Source organism: Pseudochaenichthys georgianus, chromosome 9 (assembly GCF_902827115.2).
Source record: "Pseudochaenichthys georgianus chromosome 9, fPseGeo1.2, whole genome shotgun sequence".
Classification (NCBI taxonomy): Eukaryota; Metazoa; Chordata; class Actinopteri; order Perciformes; family Channichthyidae; genus Pseudochaenichthys; species Pseudochaenichthys georgianus.
The window spans coordinates 23654069-23675226 of NC_047511.1; the positions used below are offsets into that span (position 1 = coordinate 23654069).

A 21158-nucleotide genomic window follows, 5' to 3' on the forward strand; every position below is an offset into this window, starting at 1 on the left:
AAGAAAGAAATGTGGGGAAGCTGGGTTAATCGGAACATGAGTGTACACGGGTATAGACAGAGAGAAGGAAGAAGTAAGATGTCCCCCGACAAACTAAGCCTATATCAGCAAAACTAGGGGCTGAATCTAATCAGCCCTAACTATAAGCTTTATCAAAAAGGAAGGTCTTAAGCGTACTCTTAAAAACGGATAGGGTGTCTGCCGCCCGAACACAAACTGGAAGCTGATTCCACAAATGTGGAGCTTGATAAGAAAAGGCTCTGGCTCCCATTGTACTTTTAAAGATTCTAGGAACAACCAACAACCCTGCATTCTTGGAACGCAATGCCCTAGTAGGACAGTAGGGTATAATGAGTTCTTTAAGGTAAGATGGCGCCTGCCCATTAAGGGCTTTGTAGGCGAGAAAAATAATTTTAAATTCTATCCTGTGTTCTATAGGGAGCCAGTGTAAGGCAGCCAGAACAGGAGTAATGTGGTCCCTTTTCCTAACTCTGGTTAGTACACGAGCCGCAGCATTTTGAATCAGCTGAAGCGACTTGATTGACTTCTTAGTACTCCCTGATAATAAAGAGTTACAATAATCCAGCCTAGAAGTAACAAATGCATGGACTAGTTTCTCTGCATCGTTTTGAGGCAAGATATGCCTGATATGTGGAAAATATCTTCTGGTATGACTGATTTCGTTGTGAAAGAGTAAGAAAAGAGGTTACGCTGGCTCTGAGGAGACGATGGGACGGAAAGAGACCTGAGAGATCTTCAGAAGTGGAACTATGACGATAATCATCTTAGACTTTGGTTATCAGTGTTTCTGATATATATACTGTATGTGCACACAAATACTCAGATTTTCATCCAAACCTTGGGATGACTCGGGGGGCTTTACAACCAAGTATTAACTTGTATCTACAAAAGACAGTTAAAGCACCTACGCTTCAGTTGTTTTCATTGCCCTGTATTGTATTGAACTTTCTTTTTTTTTAAATCCTTTGCTTAAATGACTACACTGTCTGAAAAGACCAAGGTCCAATCTATTGATGGATGTATTAGTACATGTGTTCTTGACCCAACTTTTGATAGTATTAGTAGTCTGTTTCTGTGTTGTGTCAAAATTGAGGTGAAACAGTTGAGGTGAAACGCTTAAGGAATTATTAACAATTAAGAACAGGAGTGACATTTATTTTCTGACATCACATATGAAACACATAATCAGTATAACAGCAATTGATAAAAAAAACTATCTTATCAATAAATGTAATTATTGTAGTAGATAAAGCAAATTATGTGCTCTACCAGAGAGCAATAGCAAAGAGCATGGGTCTTTCTCTCTAACTTTAGCAAGGTAATGACATCTAATAATCTACACAACGGACACTATTCTTTTTGACTCTTTCTCGTATAGATATCACACATCGAAGAAGTCGAGGTGTGCTCCTGAGGAGAAGTTATTGTCCAGCAGCAGCTTCATCAGTTTGGCTGCAGATTCATGGCAGGGCATGGGATTATGATTGACATTTGTTAACCTCAGGATTTCTTTCTGCATATCTGTGTCCATTGGACCTGAAGGAAACCAAAAGAATGAGCTGGTTAGAAAATAACACGTTTTGCCTCTTGCACTCCATATTACAAGCATAGACGGTTAAATACAGTGATGATAAAGGGATTATGGAAAGGGGGGTGACATTTTCAAATTGGGCACATCACTCATGGCTCTGGACAACATTTCCACCACTTACCTGAACAAATATTTCAACCTTCCTGAAGTAAGTGTAAACCGTAAAAAAAAAATGATATCCTTTAACTCTGTTTTTGTAATAGATAGTGATTATTTGCATAAAATATAGTCGAATCAAACTAACCATCAAATGGAAAGGCGGTTATTGTAGGAGTCTGTGCCCACCGGCTGCTTACAGCTAGCAGCTTACATTATTAGCTCTCCTGTCGATTACAACACAGATTTGTTGTTTACAATGTCATATTATCAACATTTTACATGGGCCTTGGGCCGGGGTCATGTACCCTTCGACCCCACAGTACATCCTTTAATCTTCATGTTTTTCTCAGTAGACATTGGAGTAAATACAAAATTTGGCCAAGGAACATTTAACATAGCACATTTATAATAACATTGTTCAATGAGTATTGTCCCTGTTAAAAAGGGACAATACTCTCCCTTGTTTTCTATGATTTTTAAATTAACTTTAACACATAATTGTTTTGCATACCTCTGGTCAATATATAAAGTCTATATACCTGGAGAGTAGCTGAGGACTTTGACATGTTGCTGTTCCTTGGCCAGCACCGAGAACATCATATTCCTGGCTGCTTTGGCGGTGCAGTATAGCACCCAGGAGGGTAAGGCCTGCAGTGCAAACATAGACGAGAGGTTTACCACACTCCATCGTAGGCCCGGCCTGCAGGGACACAACTGCAGGATCCCTGCTGTCAGAGCCAGAGGGGAGCTTACGTTGAGGGACAGATAGGAATTCACCTCATCAGGATTGGTGAAAGTCTCAAACTTGGCAATGTCGCCCAAAGAGGCTATAAGGGTAGAGAGAGAGAGGAGATGTTACACATAAAAAGGGGTAAACATGCGTGTTGACATGACAATATGGGTCAACACACTACAAAAAGTATATTTGTCTAATATCTAGTCAGAATTTGTTTTTACACTTGCTATAAGACATAATAACTTCAGAAGTAACAATGCAGTGAGATATGCATCATCTTCAATCTTATTTTGAGTTGTATCTCAGATTGAATGTTTTTTTTCCCACATATTTATTGGAAAATCACCAACTAACATCAGAAAACAGAAACCTTTTGAGCATTTGCGGCTTAGCATTTCCTGATTCTGGTCAAATATAGTTCAAAATAAGTTTCCCCAGCTAATTACAAGATCTGATTTATCTAAATATCCCTTCTTATTTCAAGAAATCTTACCAAGCTAATTTCCACTTGTTCTATTGGCAGATTGTTGTACTTATTTCAAGTAAAAACACCTTGTTTTCATTATTTTTCCAACTTGTTTTTGGAGCAGCATTTTTTCCAGTGCATACAAAATCTAGTGCTTGGTGACAGATTCAAACAGAGAAAGTGACCCACCAGCGTTGTTGATCAGAAGCACATGTTCTATTTCATCTACAGCTTCCTGCCTTGCCACCCTGACCGTTTCATCCACACCCTCTTTGGTCCTCAGATCCACAGTGACGCAGTGAACCACGAGCTGCTGTTCCTCAGTGGCACTCTGCAGCTCTTCCTTCATCTCCTGCAGCAGAGGCCCTGAGCGAGCCACCAGCAGGAGGACCGAGCGGGGCTCCAGATAGCAGGACACCTGGATGGACATTTGATTATTTGCTTTTCTTTCTTTAAAATATTTTTTTCTTCCTACAAGTTGATCACTTACTTGATATGCCAGCGCATGTCCGAATCCCTTGGAGGCTCCAGTGATGATGCAGATTCCCCGGCCCAGAGTCCTGGGGTTTGTGGAGTTAATGTCTGACATCTGCACAGATTTTCTCGGGTGATAATGTGAAATGAGAGACACTAACCCACTGCTTTTGTGAAGATGGGAACAACGGGCTGCTTTTATAACCCAACATGAGGCAGAACTCATGCATTGCATGTGATTGTATTAATTTCACAGTGAGAGGAGAATTAGGAGACGGTAAATCCGGCAACTACATTCAAAGGCTTCTAAAGAAAACTTAAAAGATGTTTTTTGATTCAGAATAATGATATTGATCAAATTCAAATGGGTTACATTTTTAACAAAAAAGCTTTTGTAGTAATATAATTTAAATAAACACCTTAACAAGCAATTTCTAAGATGTTTTATAAAGAAAACGCATGTTAAATAGATTTTTAGAAAACTAAAAGAAAATCAGTGACCAGATCGGATAATAAAACAGAAAAAACATCGATTAGGACAATAAATATGACTTAACACATGACATTCAAAAACAGTATGGCTCTGTGTTTAAAACAATTATGGTTTTAGATGAAAGCGTGAAATGTGTTCCTTGCATTTACATCAGTGAACATCACTGCCAAGCTGTGTTAAACTGAAGAAATACTCTGGCTTATGGATTGTGTGTTAACTGACTGACATAATCAATTAAAATAACTTAAGTTCTAAAGTTCAGCATGAAAAAATAAACCATATGAGCTAGATACAACAATGGGAAGCAGACTTACTCTGAACCCGAGACTTCTTAAAGCATAGCTTGAAGCAAATAGAGATAACAAATAATTATTTGAAATACTTCTCAGCACAGAGAGATAAGCATCAATCTTGAGGCACCAAAAATATAATGACCGAAGTCTTGTGCCACTAAATGACTAATCCTACCATACCATTTAATGTAATTGTATAGCAGGTTTGGCATTTGGTAATCTTCTGACCCACTTTTGACCTTCTCATGGGTTCATGAAAAGATTTTCTTTTCATTTTGATTTGATAGCATTAACCCCAAACACATAAAATGTTGAACTGAGAAACTGACATTAAAGGACATTAAGGAGATGCAGAGAAGACATATATGACATTTTGGATTTCTTAATAAAAAGCTAAATGTATTGATTGATTCAGCACACAGACGCAACACAAATAAGTGGGTGACAAAGAGCCAGGAAGCAATATACAGCGGCTAGGCTGGGTGTGTGAAATCATAGCGCCTTCTAGTGGCAGCGGGGACATCTGAGCGTAAATTAAGCTTTTTGCAACTGTGAAAACCACACTACAGGCTTTCAGCAAATACAGAACAACACTGCCTCCATATGGACAGTTGATTGCAAGTGCAACAGCGAAAGAGGCTTCTTCTTAAGAGATTTCCAATTCAAAAGTATGTAAAGATTGCATTGGCCTAGAGATGAATGGTCAACCACACTGTAGAACAACACTTACTTCCCTCCTCACATTACTACCAGACTGTTCTGGGGAGTAAGTAAATGCATCATATCAGAGCATCATACGGTTATAACTCTTCAGAGTTGGAAAAACTGAACTGAAATATCCCTTTATGACACACACCACCGTATTATCTGTGTATGTAGGACCTCTTATACCCATAAAATAAATATTGTTTTTATATACTCAACTCATGTGTGTTTTTTCTCTTGGATGCTCCTTCCTCATCCTGCAGGGAGGGGGCACACTGGAGCTAACCAGAGCTCTACAATAAAGGGTTTCTCACAAGATAAAAATACATTGAAAAAAAACAAGAACAAATAATCATCAGTATTATTTAATTTTTCGAACCACCAGTTAGAACAAAAGATTTTGAGTGATACAAAATATAAATTACAATTTAAAAAAAAATCCCCCAATATATATAATACTGCTACTTAATCTACTTCATTTATTCACATACTTTTATAATGCTGCTACTTATTATTTTACTAGTATTTGTTGTATTTTATAAATGTATGCTTGTCTCTTTATTTTATAAGTTAGCCTACTTATAGAGGTTTGTCTTTAATGTCCACTGTCCCTTTGCTGGAACAATGTATATTTCCCCACTGTGGGATCAATAAAGGATTTCTGATTGTTATTCTGATTCTGATAAAAGAAAATGGGGGAAAGAAAACTGCTATGCAACAAAAGGTCAGGTCACATAGTCTATACCACAGAAATAATTTCAAAGTAAAGACAACAAGTAAAGACAACCTGCCCAATATGAGATGACTTGTGTGACCAGAAAAAGTCAGTGATTGGACCGAGCATCATCCAAAATATGAAAATCTGCTTTTCCTTGTCATTACTTGAATAATTTCAATGTATTTCCTATAGTTTCTCATCCATAATCAACTGCAAAGTTGCAATCACAATGGATACAAAAATAAGGTCTAATTCACCAACTTCAGCCGTACATTTCTGATTTAAAATGAATGCATTATTATCAATAATGTAATGTTAAGATATGTTTTCCTGCAGTGCGGAGTACTTTTAGTTTTAACACTTTAAATAAATGTTCCTGATTCTACCCTTTTAGTAATGTAACCATTTTGATGCATGACTTTTACTTTTGATTTTCAGAGAGATATTAGTAACTTTAGTTATATAGATGGATCCAAATTATTGCACCATTCAGGATGTATGGCTGTCCCCAAACTGAGATGCCAAAAAATACTTATACAACAATACAAATGTGTTTTGTTCTTCTAATGACATCAATTATGATGATTTTTTAGTTACAGGACATTAGAAAAAATATAAGACTGTTTCCATTGAATGTCTCATCCATCCACCCAGGGGGCTGCATATGTGACTCGATAGGCTTTTCCCCAGGGAGACCACTGGATGAAAGCCAAAAGGGGGCGTTTGCATCATGCAGCCGGAGGGGCGGGGCCAGAGGTGGGTGTGTGTCTCTCAGCTGATGCGCGTATCAACCGACCGACTCCATCATCAGCATCCGACGGTGACAGCGGTCGAAGACAGCATCCCTAATTTTACCGAGCCACGGTAACATCGCATGACCACAGAGAGGCCAGCCGACCGGGACCGACGGTGCTTCTTGAGACACTAATATTTATTGAGGCTGCCATCTTACAAAACGCCGAGCTGCAAAATAGTGAGTAGCCTTTGATGATGGACCTCCAGGATGCTACAATCGGTAAATCAAAGCTACTGTCGTCAATGTCAATGACGCTGTGCATTTTAATGTGGATGTATTTTTGGATTCGGCGAGGGTCGTGCGTGTGTTTCTTGTCATGGGGCCTAGCGAGTAATTGTTTGGGAGCGCAGTGGATTCAGGGCTTGATGCGGATGCTGCTAAAGCCGCCCTTGCCGCCCAGGGATGCAGAGAAAACGGGAGAGAGAGGGGGAGTCGTGAGTAGAGGGGATTGAGGCAGAGCCGCAGATACATGGCAGTGCTTTTTACTACTACTACTATTCACCCAAGTGGAAGTAATCCTCTAGTAAATGGGCTGGGGAGGGGAGGTGCACTGGCATGACTCTCTCTCTCTATCTATCTATCTATCTACCTATATCTATCTATATATGCTGCTGTATACATTTGGATATGTAATATGTGAGCTCGATAATATGTAACGTTTTTGAGGGCTTACATATATAAAGCTTGTATACAAACATATTTACACAAACTGTACACAAACTTGAATGTGCCATTTTTTCAAGCACATCTCTTTGTAATACTGTATACACAAACTTGAATGTGCCAAGCTAATTTTACCAGTTTATTCCTGCAATATATCTCGCCATTAAAAAGTTTATATATTCTGTATTAGTTGTAGCTGCAGTTTGTGGCGATGTTGACTTGTATTGTGCTACACTTAGAGGACATGTTTGCCTTATAGGAGACAGTGAATGGCTTACGTGAAAGAAAAAGTTGTACATGACAAAGGTCCCAGACTGGACTTAAACGCATGGATGTTACCGTTATGTGATCAGCAGTAAACCTCTAAACTGGCATCTCATCACAAAGCAAGACAATATAATTGAAATAAATTGTTGTTTTGAGGTAAAGTGTTGACATATATTACTGTTAGATAGGTGTTGATGAAGCTTTTAAAGACCCTGGTTTTGGGTATTTTGTATTGAATGGCGCTGTACCTTAATGTACACCACCAAAGATGCCTTAAACAGCCCTTAAAACATACTTAACATTGTTTTTTCAGATTGATATTTCAAAACTTTTCCTAATCTGATGCACATTTATGAGGATTTCTGTAAATAACTCCTAGATGCCGCATATAGGGCAGGCAATATATATTTTTGTAAACAAAGTTAATGAATATATTTAGTAATATAACACAAAGTTTGAATCATGATCATTTTCTTGTTTGGTGTAGAAGTAAGGATTTACTGCCATGTCCATATTTTATTGTCTGTGCAGGCCCAGTTTGTGCCAATGATGTTATCAATTAACTGGAGGACGGGTTTTATTGTTACTCTTTATTTATACTCTCACTATACGCATAACTATCTAGACTTGTCTGTCATTTTTATCATGGTGGGAGGAGCACATTTTCCTGTATGTTGGTTGAAAAATATTCTGCATTTGTTATTAATGTATAACTAGTCATTATGCAATTATAATATTGTATAACGCCTTTCATTTTTCTGTGTTCCTCTAGTGTGTGTGCCCCCACTACCTGCATTAGGTTGTGATGACCCACACTACTTCCAAATGTTTCTGTGACCCTCCCCAATCCTGACTCCTAACCTCTAATCCCTGACCTTTGACCCCACTATGGGCAGTGTTGGCAGTGGGGTGGCAGGAGAGCAGGAGTTTGCCATGAAGTCTGTGGGTACGAGGACCACCTTGCCCAGAGCCCCTCCTCTCTCTCGCCGTTGCCCTGCCGACCGCAGCTGCAGTGCAGAACGACTGCCCCGCCCTCCTGCGACTATATCTGACGGGACGGCCTCTAGCGATGAGCGGGGGAGTGTTAGTGTTGCGACTGGGACCTGTACCGGGACTGACCGGCCCACCGAAACAGCCTCCTCCACCAACACTGAATGTACCATGACTGCCCCGTCCAACAACAACCAGTTGGAGTGTGGCAATGGAGCGGGCAGGCGGGAGAGGGAGTGGGAGAGGGAGAGGGAGAGGCAGCGTGAGAGGGGGAGAGACAGAGACCGGGACCGGGACTGGGACAGAGAAAGGTTAGAGAGGGAACGAGAGAGGGAGAGGAACCGGGAGAGGGAGCGGGAGCGAGTGGAGAGGGAGAGGCTGGAGCGAGAGAGGGAGCGGGAGAGGGAGAGAGCCAGAGAGAGGGAAAGAGAAAGAATTGAGAGAGAGAAGATAGAAAGAGAGAGGGAGCGAGAGAGGGAAAGGGAGAGGGAGCGGGAAAGAGAGAGGCTGGAGAATGAGAGGTTGGAAAGAGACAGAGAGAGGGAGATGCAGGCTGCAGGTTTGGATGTGTGTGGGAACATTGTGGGACGAGGAGGACCTGAGAAGACCAGCGTTGGCATGAACACACACCAGATCCAGCATCCGCACCCGCACCAGCACAGAGAGATGACCGCAGCCAGAGCCGACGGAGAAAACAATCCAGGCAGCCACAACCCTCCGAACCACAACCCACCCAAGATCCTGCCAGTGTCGGGAAAACTGGAGCAGGTACTTCAAGATTTAAAACTCCCAACCTGGGGCTCAGGCAAAATGAATCAAAAGGGTCAATCTACAGTATTACTCACATGCAGTGAGTTGCATGAGTTGTTATGATTCGTCCATACTTAAAGTGATCGCTTACAAGTGTGAAATGTAAGCAACTACGAACAAAATGCAGTGCAAAAATATTTCAGCCAAAGTTATTGACATATGAAATTGCCATCTTCCTAAGTATAACATGTCCTATTTGTGTTACTATTCCTACACTCTTCATGGAAGAAACGGTGTCCAAACACAAAGAAGGAATTTCATACTCATAAAGCCACAACCTATCCAGCAAAAATGCATTCTGAAGGTCTTTTTGACACATTCAATTACAATATCTTATTATGTACGATGCACGTCCATATTCTGTTAATATTCTTAACAATAATGTGTTTTCTATCAGGCTTTTCTCCTATGTGTACATTCCTTTATATATTTGATTACCTTCTTTCCTCCATCTCTCTTGTAGGCGATGCAGAACAATTCGGGCCTCGTACGTCCCTCCGCCTTCAAGCCGGTGGTTCCCAAGAGCTTCCACTCCATGCAGAACCTGGTGGGCCAGGCAGGAGGGGCTGGGAGCGAGGGCAAGACTGAGGCAAGGAGTGAAGGGTTCAGTGAGAGCAGAGGAGGCAGGAGAGGCAGGGACGCAGCGGCAGGAGAATCAGGAGAGGTCCCAGAGGCCCTGCTCCTGGACCAGGAGAGCCCAGTGAGGGTCAGCAGAACTGAGGGCGGGGGAAATGGTAATGAAGTGGTTCAGGGAGGGATGTCTGACTCAGGGAGGAACTCCCTGACCAGCCTGCCCACCTACACGGGCTCGGGGTCCGGTTGTGGGCCCCCGGCCGTCCTGGGGCCTCTCAGTGCTTCCACCAGCCACATCAACAGGTTGGGCATGGTTGGGGCAGCTGCAGGCCTCGACAAGCTGGAAAAGCCTGGCTACCAGGTGAGACCCCCATCCATACTCACTTAGTCTTAGCGTGATCTCCTTTATCTGAAATAATGCCGAAAATGTAACACTATTTGCACTCAACCTGATTATGTAACAAAACCAAATCATTTAATAACGTGATCAATAATGTAATACAATGTCCTGACTGCCATTGTATTGTTATATAGTTCAAAAAACCTTATCGTTACTTAAAAACTAAAGATTTAATATTACTGATAAAAAATGTAATAATGTAAAAAAGTTTGTATTTTTGTTGAAAATGTAAAGAAAACTAAATGTATATAAATGTTAGTGTCCTTTAGCATTCCGAACATCAAATTGGTTAAAAGGTTATTACAATATCAGCCAGGATATTTCAGTAACTTATTGGTCAAGTTCTATATCAATGGGTTTTCAATCAGGGTAAAGGCAAATCAGATTACATCTTCAGGAGTCAATACTGTGATTGGGTGCGCCACACCTTGCTGTTATCATCTTTAATGTATCTCAATGGTTCTCTCCTTTAGAACGGGCTCAGCGCCTCAGACAGTGGCCGGTCCTCCTCGGGAAAGAGCTCCTCGTCCTATCAGAGGCTGAGCCACCTGAGTGACGCCCCTGCTCCTCTCCGGCCCTCGCCCTCCTCCGACGACATTATCCAGGACCTCGAGGACCGCTTGTGGGAGAAAGAGCAAGAGGTCAGAGGCAACACAGTGAAGTCTATCATGCAGTTGTTTTTAGCACTCAGTGGGCTTTATGATATATAATTTTTTTTTCTTGTTTAGGATAAGTTTTATACTAAATAAATTGTACTTACTTAAAAACAAGAATGGTTGGCATTATTTATAAGATCAGTTCTAAACTTGAATAATTTCATTGATATTCCAACTTTTGTTATCCAACTTAAATGTCCTATGTCTTTACTAACTGGCTGTTTGATTTCTCTTCTTCTCTACCAGGTGCAGCACATGCGTAGAAACCTGGACCAAAGTGAGGCAGCGATTATTCAGGTGTTTGAGGAGAAGCAGCGTGTCTGGGAGCGGCAGATGGACGAGCTGAGACAGAACTACGCCTCGCGCCTGCAGCAGGTGGACTCACTACATTTGATTCACAGGATGTCGCTGCACTTAATCTCAACTCACATTTTGAGTCAAATGCAACAAGTGTGAATTCTTGTGAAGCATGTGGTCAAAATCTGAAACAATGGTACAATTTCAACAGATGACATTTTATCTTTTTGTTTTATATGTCTTCACTACATAGGGAAGGCTGTCACTGAATATAACTATCTGGCTTAATATTCACCCTCTGTCTGAAACGCTCTGTTTTAGTCCTTGTCTCTAATGACAATGCTCTGATTGGCTTGCAAGAAAAATTGCAAAGGTGGCAGGTGATTTATTGATCCTGCATATGATGGGGAGAAAATCTGAATGGCTTTTTGACGTCCATGCATTTTGACCCAAGCAGCCCAAAAAACTTGACTGGTTCCAAATGGCATTCAGACCAAATATGTCCCTGATACAACACTTACTGGGTCATGGCTTTAAGTACCAGCATATGTTATTGCTCAATCTGTTCCACATATAGATGGATACCAACAAAACATAATTTTTGTATACTTTATACTTAAAACTTTATAACACTTTATACCTACATTGCTTCTGCAGGTTACCCGTCGTGCTCAGCGCTCCCAGACTGCCCTGCAGGCCCAGATAGGCCGTCTATCCCAGGACAAGAGGAGGCTCCAGGAGGAGATGGCGGCTCTGTTGGCCCAGAGGGAGGAGCTGGAGAGAAAGTGTCTGGATTACAGGAAGGAGCAGGCTGACATCTTGCCTCGTCTGGAGGAGACCAAGTGGGAGGTGAGATATGAGTATATGACTCGGTGCGCTTGACTAGTTCAGTAAAATGTTATCAGGGTTACATCATGGTAGACTGAACAGTAGAGGACTGAGTACAACCGTGTGTGTGACGCTGCCTCTGTACAGCAAGCCACTTATATGCAAAGGAACAGGGAGCATATTGACCATAAAAACTAATACTTCTGAATATTGGGGGTTTGATGTTTCATCACAATACATATTGATTATCTGGACAAGGATGGGATAACTGCTGATATCACAAACTTTGCTAAAATACAATTTAAATGTAATTCAGTTCATGGGTCTTAGATAGATATGAGAAGATGCCCATTTAACACAATCAGCTACATTTAAATCAACTCCCAAAAAGTCACTGAAATATGATATGACAATTTAATTGCTTGGCTCTTTCAGACAATTTTTTAACACGTTTTTTTAACCAAGAAATTCCAAATAAGGGTATCTGAAGACAATGATATGTATTGTTGTTTTGACGATGTGTCAATATCCTGGATTATTGATCATTGAGTCGATTATATCTACTCAGATTGATGGGTATTTGCATCCCCACTTAATACAACAACAACAAAATACCATTCCCTTCTTCTTTATACGTGGCAGGTGTGTCAGAAGGCCGGAGAGATCTCTCTGCTGAAGCAGCAGCTGAGGGAGAGTCAGGCTGAAGTGACGCAGCGAGCTGGAGAGATGGTGGCCCTAAGGGGCCAGCTGAAGGAGCTCAATGCCCAGCTGAGGGAGCGGGAGGAGACCATGCTGGGCCTGAAGGACTCCTACAGCACCAAGAGCCTGGAGCTGGAGAAGTGTGAGGGGGAGCTGAGGAGGACTCTCTCAGAGGTGAGGTTTCAATTGCACCTTGACTTATGCTCAGCAGGCTTTAACACAGAGGAAAACAAACAACAGAAAAACACAAAGGTGAATAATTTGAACATTATTTAAAAAATGTAAATGATAGTCAGTTTATTTATCAGTTTTCTGAATTGGCAATGCAACCAAACAGATTTCCTAGTAGAGCAATGATCAGACCTAAATAATCAAGTCGCACCATATGAAGCTAAAGGTCTGACTAATAGAAAATATTTTCAAATATATATATTTTTTTATTTGGCAAAATCCCTGAACCTGAGAATGAAATCTCGAGTTTGTGTCTTTGTTAAAATCCTATTTCTTTATTTGTGTGTATGAGTTTACAAGTGAACAAAAAAAAGAGTACTAGCCAAGCTGCTGAAAACACAAATTCCAGATCGTAGGATATTTTCCCAATTGTATGCACATAGACACATAAAACGAGTCCTGCTTCTTTGAAGAAAGCTAATATCGACTCCAGTTTGGTTAAAATATCTCATAAGGTAGATTTTTCAACATGAATATTTAGTCAAAGGACTTTGGTTCTGTTGGCTGAAAGGCTCACATTATTCCCAATCTACTGGATTCGGGTATGTTCTGCCGCCCGCTGTGGACATCCCTTGTACAGTTTCGGAGGTGTTGCACAAACAATTGCTGGTTGCACTGTCGCGGACATTCATTTCGGAAAATGTTTGTCTTTCTCACATGCCTGCCACGATGGTCCTTCAGAATTGTTTTTTAAACTCTAATCTCACTTTCGCGAAGTTTGCTGGTGACTCTAGAACAGCTGACAATGTATGTGTGTTGATTAAGAGGAAAAGGTGCTTGGTATTTTTATTGTTGTTACTATCAGGAAATGTACAGCCAAATCCAGGTCCACCGAGCAGTATTAGTCAAATAGCTACTCCTGCTGATTTTATATCTAGATCTGGGCTAGGTTTAATTCATTTAAATGTGCGTAGTCTGTTACCTAAATTAGATTTTGTCCGTATATGGGCGAGTTCTACTGATGCTGATGTCATTGTCTTATCAGAAACGTGGCTAGATAAATCCATTTTGGCCTCTGAAATTTACATAAATGGTTACAGTGTATATCGTACTGACCGCCCTAAAAAAGGTGGTGGCGTTGCCATTTATGTGAAAAATAAGTTTTGTGTAACTAATATGGTTTCCAAATCTGTTGGTAAACAGCTAGAATTTTTAGCTGTGAATATTGAGGTAACAAAGGGTCAACAGCTCATGGTGGTGGGCTGCTACAGGGCCCCTTCGGCTGTCAAGGACTCTTTATCGTCATTGGCAAAACTGTTATCGCAACTTTCCTACAAGGAAATAGTGCTGCTTGGTGATTTTAATTGGGACTGGTTAACTTCTGTGTCAGAGGATTTTAAAAACCTGTGTACCTCATTGAATTTTACCCAGATTATAGACAGTCCTACTCGCCCAAATATTAAGTCCCCAAATAAATCCTCCTTAATTGATCTAATTTTAACAAATGTTCCACATAAATACTCATCTGTGGGAGTATTTGCTAATGATGTGAGTGACCACTGTGTTGTAGCCACAATTAGGGACACTAAGGTCCAAAAGGTTAAACCATGTATCATCACAAAGAGAGACAAAAAACACTTTGTGGAGCAGGGTTTTTTACATGATCTGTTTGATTTTGATTGGGGTAGAATCAATTTGTGTGCTGATGTAGAAACTGCATGGTCTTATTTTTATCTTGGTTTTATGAAAATTATAGATAGACATGCACCTCTGCGTAAATTTAGAGTGAAGGGACGAAACAATCCCTGGTTTTCTGCTAAGCTGTCCAGTCTCCTTCATGAGAGAAATAATGCTTGGGCTAAGGCTAGGAAATCAGGCTCAGAGGTAGAATGGCTACGTTTTAGGCAGCTAAGAAATAGCTTCACATCCCAAATAAAAAGTGCTAAATCAAAGTACTATTTGTCGGTTACCACAGAAAACCTGAATAATCCTAGGAAATTTTGGAAAGCCATAAAATCGATTTCCACTGGTGATATCCCAAATGAGCTACCTCCGTGCCTTACCACAGCATCTGGCATTATATCAGACAGGGCTACTATGCTAAATTGCTTTAATGAGCATTTTGTGTCTTGTGGCTCTCTGTTTGGCTGTGTGGCTCCTGTGAACGCTCCAATCCTTGACTCTGAACAATGTGGTCTGGAAAACCCTTTCAGTTTTACTCCTTTAACTGTTGGTATTGTTCATGAAGCATTATCCAAGTTAGATCCTAGGAAACCGGCTGGCCCGGACAACGTAGAACCTTTCTTTTTAAAGATAGCTGCAGATTTTATTGCTCCACCTCTTACTTCTCTTTTTAACCTCTCCCTCAGCACGAACACAATTCCAAAAGTATGGAAGTCTGCTTATGTCTTGCCTTTACTGAAAGGAGGGGAGGCAACTATTTTAAATAACTATAGGCCAATCTCTAAGTTGTCAGTTCTGGCTAAGGTGCTCGAACGCTTAGTGAGTGAACAGGTAAAGGAGTTTTTATGTAACAATGACATCCTGTCTAAACATCAGTCAGGCTTCAGAAAGAAACACAGCACCATCACTGCGACAATGAAAGTGGTAAATGACATTACTACTATTTTAGATAATAAGCAGAGTTGTGCAGCTCTGTTTATTGACCTTTCCAAAGCGTTTGACACCGTTGATCATCGCATCTTAAAGCAGAGGCTACTCAGTATAGGCATATCCAGCCATGCAGTGGGGTGGTTTGTGAACTACCTCTCTGAAAGGTCCCAATGTGTTCACTTTGATGGGCTGTCTTCTGAGTGGTTAAACATTTCTAATGGTGTACCACAAGGTTCTGTTTTAGGACCACTTTTATTCTCCATATATATTAACAGTGTAGGTGATAATGTGGATGAAGCTACTTTACATTTTTATGCGGATGATACTGTAATGTATTGTGCAGGTCCCTCCATTAAAGAGGCTGTTGTTAAATTACAGGCTGTTTTTAACACTATTCAGACTCAGCTCTCTGAACTAAAGCTTCTTTTAAATGTGGATAAAACCAAGGTAATGCTCTTTTCAAAAGCTAAAAAGACTCCAGAGCCTGTTTTAGATATTGTAACTACGCAAGGAACAAAACTTGAAGTTGTTGCCTGTTACAAATACCTTGGTATCTGGCTTGATGATTGTCTCTCTTTTAAACTTCATGTCAATAACCTGCTAAAAAAACTGAGGGTTAGGCTAGGGTTCTTTTTCAGAAACAAGTCCTGTTTCTCGCTTGAGGCCAGGAAAAGGCTAGTCACTGTGACCTTTTTACCTGTGCTGGACTATGGGGATTTGTTGTATATGAATGCACCTGCCAATTACCTGAGCAAATTGGATGCTGCGTATCACAGTGCTCTGAGATTTGTCACAAATTGTAAAGCGCTTACTCATCACTGTACACTGTATACCAAGGCAGGTTTACCATCACTCTCTGTACGGAGGCTCAGTCACTGGTACACTTTTATCTATAAAGCTTTGTTGGGTAAACTCCCGTATTATATCTGCTCGCTGATAACACAGAGAGTTGCAAGCAGCTATTGTCTGAGGTCACATGATGTGGTCTTGTTAGATGTGCCAAGAGCAAGGACTGTCTCAGGTAAGACAGCTTTTATGTGCGCAGCTCCACTTGCTTGGAACAATCTTCAGCAAGAATTGAAACTGAGCAATCTCATTCCTCTGCATGTTTTTAAAGCTAGGGTAAATGAAATGCTTGCCGATACAATGGGCACTTGTAAATGTCTATAACTATGTATCCTGTAAATATAATGTATAATGTCCTTTATTGTTTTATGTTTCATGTGGAACCTATATGCTGCAGGTCTCCCTTGAAAAAGAGATCTATGATCTCAATGGGACCAATCTGGTTAAATAAAGGTTTGAAATGAAATGAAATGATTCTAGGGACAATGATGTAAATCTTGTGTAGTTCAGCACCATCAACTTTATCAAAGGCTTTAGAGAGTAATGCAATGTTGATCAAATAGTATACAGCAAGGCAGATTTAAGGATTGACATGTTTTACACTAATCTAGATTGTTGAGCATCTAAAACCAAGAAATCCTTCAGAAGGATTCGAAAAACAAAACAAAAAATAGACTAGAACAAATTGGGGATTAGGCAACATCGTTTACTACAGCTACAGCATTTTTGTCCTTGTTTTGTACAAGCCCATAAGCAGCTGACACATATCACATGTATATATTATTTGTATTCCATCACTTAAGAGGCAGTAAGTTTAAGAGCAATATTTATCTCTTTTAACAGAATGTCTGCATATATCAATAGCTCTTGTCTGGTAAAACGTACAATATCACTCAATCATAAACCATCAAAAGAAAGCTTCCATTTTTGGGCCATTAATACACTTGGAAACATTAGTGAAGCGTTGTGGACCTACGTTTATGTACAGTTTAAGTGCATACATGTGCTTGATTGCATTTCTACATATACAGTATGAAAAACAAATGCAGCTGGATGAGTATTTGTTCGAATGGCTGTGTGAATGAATGCTTTCACATCTTATGTCTATCTATATAACTATGAACACTTATTAAGCTTATTTTCTATGTAGGAATCCTCCTGCCTGTGACTGTGAAAATATTTATTGTGATATACATTTTCCTTTTTATAGGTGTCCCATCTAAGAGAGAAGCTGGGTGTGTTTGAGGCAGAGGTGCTCAGTTTAAAGCGGGCTCTAAATGAAGTGAGCAGAGGAGCAGAAGTGGTTATGAGCCCTAACTTAGCTGCTGCAGGACTTTTGCCCCCCTGGGGGATTGTCCACTGCCCACGTAACCCCACTGAGTCCTCAACCAACTCTCTCACCTCCACGTCTGACAACCTGCTGAGTCTTCAGAGCGATGAAGCCAAGGCCCAGAGGCAGGAAGCTCAGAGACAGGAGAGGCAGCAACGGGAAGAAGCTCAATGGCGTGATGTGCAGCAGAGGCAAGATACCCACATGCAGCAGGACCTTCGAATGCGTCAGGATGTCCAAATTCGACCAGAGGCCCAACTCCGTCAGGAGGCCCAGCTTCGTCAGGAGTCTCACCTCCGCCATGAAGCCCAATTACGCCAAGAGGCCCAGCTCTGCCACGAGGCCCAAATGCGTCATGAGGCCCAACTCTGCCAGGAAGTGCAGCTACGTCAGGATGGCCACCTGCCGCAGCGAGGCCCGGAGGGTCACTGGGACGAGTCAGGGGAGCTTCGCAGGCAACTTGAGCAGCTGCAGGCCGCATTGCGCCTGGAGCGGCAGCAACGGGAACGCCAGGCACTCAACTTCGACCAGGAGCGACACACCTGGCAGGACGAGAAGGAACGGGTTTTGAAATACCAGGCACAGCTTCAGCTCAGCTACGTGGAAACGCTGCAGAAGAATCAAGCTTTGGAAAAACGTATGATCTCGTTGGGAGCTAAACCCTCCTCAACGTCCACCACCACCACTATTACCACCATCACCACCAGCTCCCCCACCTCTTCCAATTCTCCCCCTCCACCACCAGCCATGTCACCTCTATCCCCTCAGCCCTCACTCTCTATCTCTGGCCCCATTGCCCTCACCATCTCCCCGCCTTGTGAAGATCAGAAGGGCCCTCCTTCTCTCCACCAGCTTGCCAATCCCTGGGCAGGACCTTCACGCCTGGAGAGGATAGAGTCCACTGAGATATAGAGACATGACCAATTTTCCAGTCCAAGACACTCACAGTGACGAGGCCTCTCACAGAAAACCACTTCAGCATACAGTTGAAAAACATTTCAGTCTACAATAGAATAAATCAGTACAGTCTGACAAACTTTTCAAAGCAACTTAAGACACTGAAAACAATAACAAATGCCGAATGCCCACTATCAGTAACAGATCCTCCGCACGGGAAGTTGAACTTCATTTAATCAATGATTTTTCAAATTCCTAAGCAGCCTTTCTCTCTGTTGTTGCACATTACTACATCTCATTTAGCCAGTGTGCAATGTGAGGAATGTGCCACACTGATGGATGGCAGAAAAGCAAAATGTTAAATGACCATTTTTAGATGACAGCACTAATACAGGGGGTCATTTAACGCCCATGCTAGAAAAGGACCAAGACAATCAGGGATATTGTCAGAAATTAACGATCAGAATATTATGCGGTATTTATTCATTGTAAGTCTGTGTCACTGGTCATGTATAAGTAGAAATAGAGGTCAGAGTGTGTGATGTTAACTTGCATTTTTGGCCAGAGAGCGCCTTACTCCATTTTTTCCAGCATGTATACAAGAAAAACTAATGCTGGGAATAGAAAAATAGGAGTGTGTTTATCATTTTCAGTGCTTTAATTATAATATCAGAAAACCAGTCACACAACATTGTTACACATTTAAAATCCCAGCAGATATCAACATCAAAGGTCACACCCTGATTTTGTATTGAGTTTTCAAGTCCTTTCATGCACAGGGTCCACAATGCATGACCCATATAAACACATAATTAATACCAACAGAGTTTATATTTTCTACAAATTGAATTAAATAGATATGTTTAGCAGATAATCAACCCCAACTGAATATAGAACATGTTTTAAAAAGTGGGAGAACCTGATTCGCCTTCAATGCAGCTCGCCTGTCTTGACTAAAAACAAACACTAGAGGTCATAGGAGAGCTTTCACAGCGATACCAACTCAACCGTCTTTTATTGAACTGCAAGGAGAATGTGAATCAAAGCACACAATTTGAATTTGGTTATTATGATAATTGTGTTGTTCACTTTGTGCATTTACAGCCAAGAAATCAGTCGGTATCCCCAAAGTCAAAAATACAATTTATAGAATGTATGATACACTAAAAATAAATACTTATAATAGTTATAGATTGTAAATGTGTGTATGTGGTGAGAGTGCGAGTGTGTGCGTGGGAGAGCCGGTGTGTGCATGTGTGTATACTTATAAAAAGCTTCAGCTTATGAGATTGAGGATAGAGGGACTAGTGGCAATATAGTAAGTGAAGATATGTTGATGGTAAATGGATTTTTCTTTTTTTGGGGTGGGGGCTTTAAGTACTTTAAGATGTAAGGGCACTGAGGCTGAAGGAGTATGTATATCATGGAAAACTGTCTCTACTGTATATTTCTTTTAGACAAAGCAGGGGAGAACAACGTTTAAAAAAAAACCTGAAAAGGGAAAGTCAGCCTCTTTAAAGGGAGCGTTCAGGCCAACTGCACTATGTAGTGTCCTACACACGAGTTATGATGTACAGTAGACTCAGATGTGAATATCATGGCTTTTATATGTGTTGTTTATGCCAGCATACAAAGATGTTGCTCAAGAATATTAACTTATCTCTAAAGTATTACATAGTATTATCATCTTTATTACTGTTATTATATTATGGTGAACTGACAGAGAAAATATGTGCCATTTAAGCTTTCCTTTATGTGTTTTTTTAACTGTGTAGATAGCCTATTGGCCTACCATAATGGTGCAATCATAGCAACCCTGTCCAAAAATGATGTTCTTTTTGATGTAGGTGATAAATGTAGTTGCAGTATTGCATTGTTTAGAGAACAAAATGCTACCAATTTTATACATTACACAATTGTATTGTTTGCATTTATGTTACTAGTACTGTTCTGGCTTGATTGAAACCACCTATTTGTTATTCAGCAGAACTAATAAAGAAATGTGAATAATTCAGCACTTTTTTGTCATTGAGCAAATAATTTGTCCAGTGGTTCAACTCGAATTTAGGATTAAATTATCTCCAAAATGGAAATACAGGCACACAATTTATTTCGCAGTGGTTCCCCTGTTGTGTCTAAGGGCTCATAATGAATACTTGTAATGGGTCAGGACATGCTTAACAATAATTCAGAATAATAATACCCCAACATACAAAATTATTGAAACAAAACCACTGTTACTGTAAACTATAGAAATATCACACTGTAAAATACTCCATTGCAAGTACAATTCCTGCATAGAAAAGTATTATCGTCAAAATAAGTATCAAAAGTAAATCAAGCAGAATTAATTGGTTCATGAAGGTATTTAATTATTAGCAATGATGCATAAACTTCTCAGCAGAATGTTTAATGTATACAAATGTAGGTATATATGTACTGTTGGTGGTTTCATCTGTAGCAATGCATCTTATTTTACAAGTTTGTTTAGAAAGAAAGAAGCGAAGCCGTCACATAAATGTATCTGAGTCAAAATATGCTTACACCATTCTGATATACTGTGAGATACAAAAGTAGCATAAAATCAAAGTGCTCAAACAGTGTACCTCAAAACTACTGTGCATAACTTGAGTGAGGAGAGATTGCAAGTGAAATGTGCATTGTTTTTTGGAATCACAAACCAAAAAGTTCGGTGAACAGTTTTGGTCTTAATGTCTTCTAGGCTG

At 40.6% G+C, this 21158-nt stretch overlaps 2 protein-coding genes across 5 annotated transcripts; one reads left to right on the plus strand and one right to left on the minus strand.

Moving 5' to 3' along the window:
• Positions 1-1269: 1269 nt before the first annotated feature.
• On the minus strand, positions 1270-3539 carry sprb (sepiapterin reductase b). Its single transcript, XM_034091998.2, has 4 exons — positions 3404-3539; positions 3103-3331; positions 2251-2538; positions 1270-1557 (listed from the first exon to the last, which is right to left on the minus strand). Exons 1-4 carry the CDS (start codon positions 3500-3502, stop codon positions 1403-1405), a joined length of 771 nt encoding a protein of 256 aa, XP_033947889.1. The 5' UTR covers positions 3503-3539; the 3' UTR covers positions 1270-1402.
• Positions 3540-6394: 2855 nt separating this feature from the next.
• Positions 6395-20446, plus strand: lzts3b (leucine zipper, putative tumor suppressor family member 3b). Of its 4 annotated transcripts, none has more exons than XM_071204363.1 (8): positions 6395-6611; positions 8095-9080; positions 9586-10056; positions 10569-10736; positions 10998-11126; positions 11706-11897; positions 12519-12749; positions 17416-20446. In XM_071204363.1, the coding sequence occupies exons 2-8, from the start codon at positions 8211-8213 to the stop codon at positions 18445-18447; spliced, it is 3093 nt and encodes a 1030-aa protein (XP_071060464.1). In that variant the 5' UTR covers positions 6395-6611; positions 8095-8210; the 3' UTR covers positions 18448-20446. The 4 variants fall into 4 exon arrangements, with proteins under 4 accessions (XP_071060464.1, XP_033946807.2, XP_071060465.1 ...); XM_034090916.2 differs by having other exon boundaries at positions 8219-9080; XM_071204364.1 differs by having other exon boundaries at positions 6395-6569.
• The last annotated feature ends 712 nt before the right edge of the window (positions 20447-21158 follow it).

Bases quoted from the DNA above. Each gene is read 5' to 3' on its own strand.
- lzts3b (XM_071204363.1), top strand. From the start codon at position 8,211: ATGGGCAGTGTTGGCAGTGGGGTGGCAGGAGAGCAGGAGTTTGCCATG. The intron at 10,737-10,997 runs GTCAGAGGCAAC...CTTCTCTACCAG, and splicing joins TGTGGGAGAAAGAGCAAGAG to GTGCAGCACATGCGTAGAAA. The intron at 12,750-17,415 runs GTGAGGTTTCAA...TCCTTTTTATAG, and splicing joins TGAGGAGGACTCTCTCAGAG to GTGTCCCATCTAAGAGAGAA.
- sprb (XM_034091998.2), bottom strand. From the start codon at position 3,502: ATGTCAGACATTAACTCCACAAACCCCAGGACTCTGGGCCGGGGAATC. The intron at 3,332-3,403 runs GTAAGTGATCAA...ATGTCCATCCAG, and splicing joins GACATGCGCTGGCATATCAA to GTGTCCTGCTATCTGGAGCC. The intron at 2,539-3,102 runs GTGGGTCACTTT...CTACCCTTATAG, and splicing joins GCTTCTGATCAACAACGCTG to CCTCTTTGGGCGACATTGCC.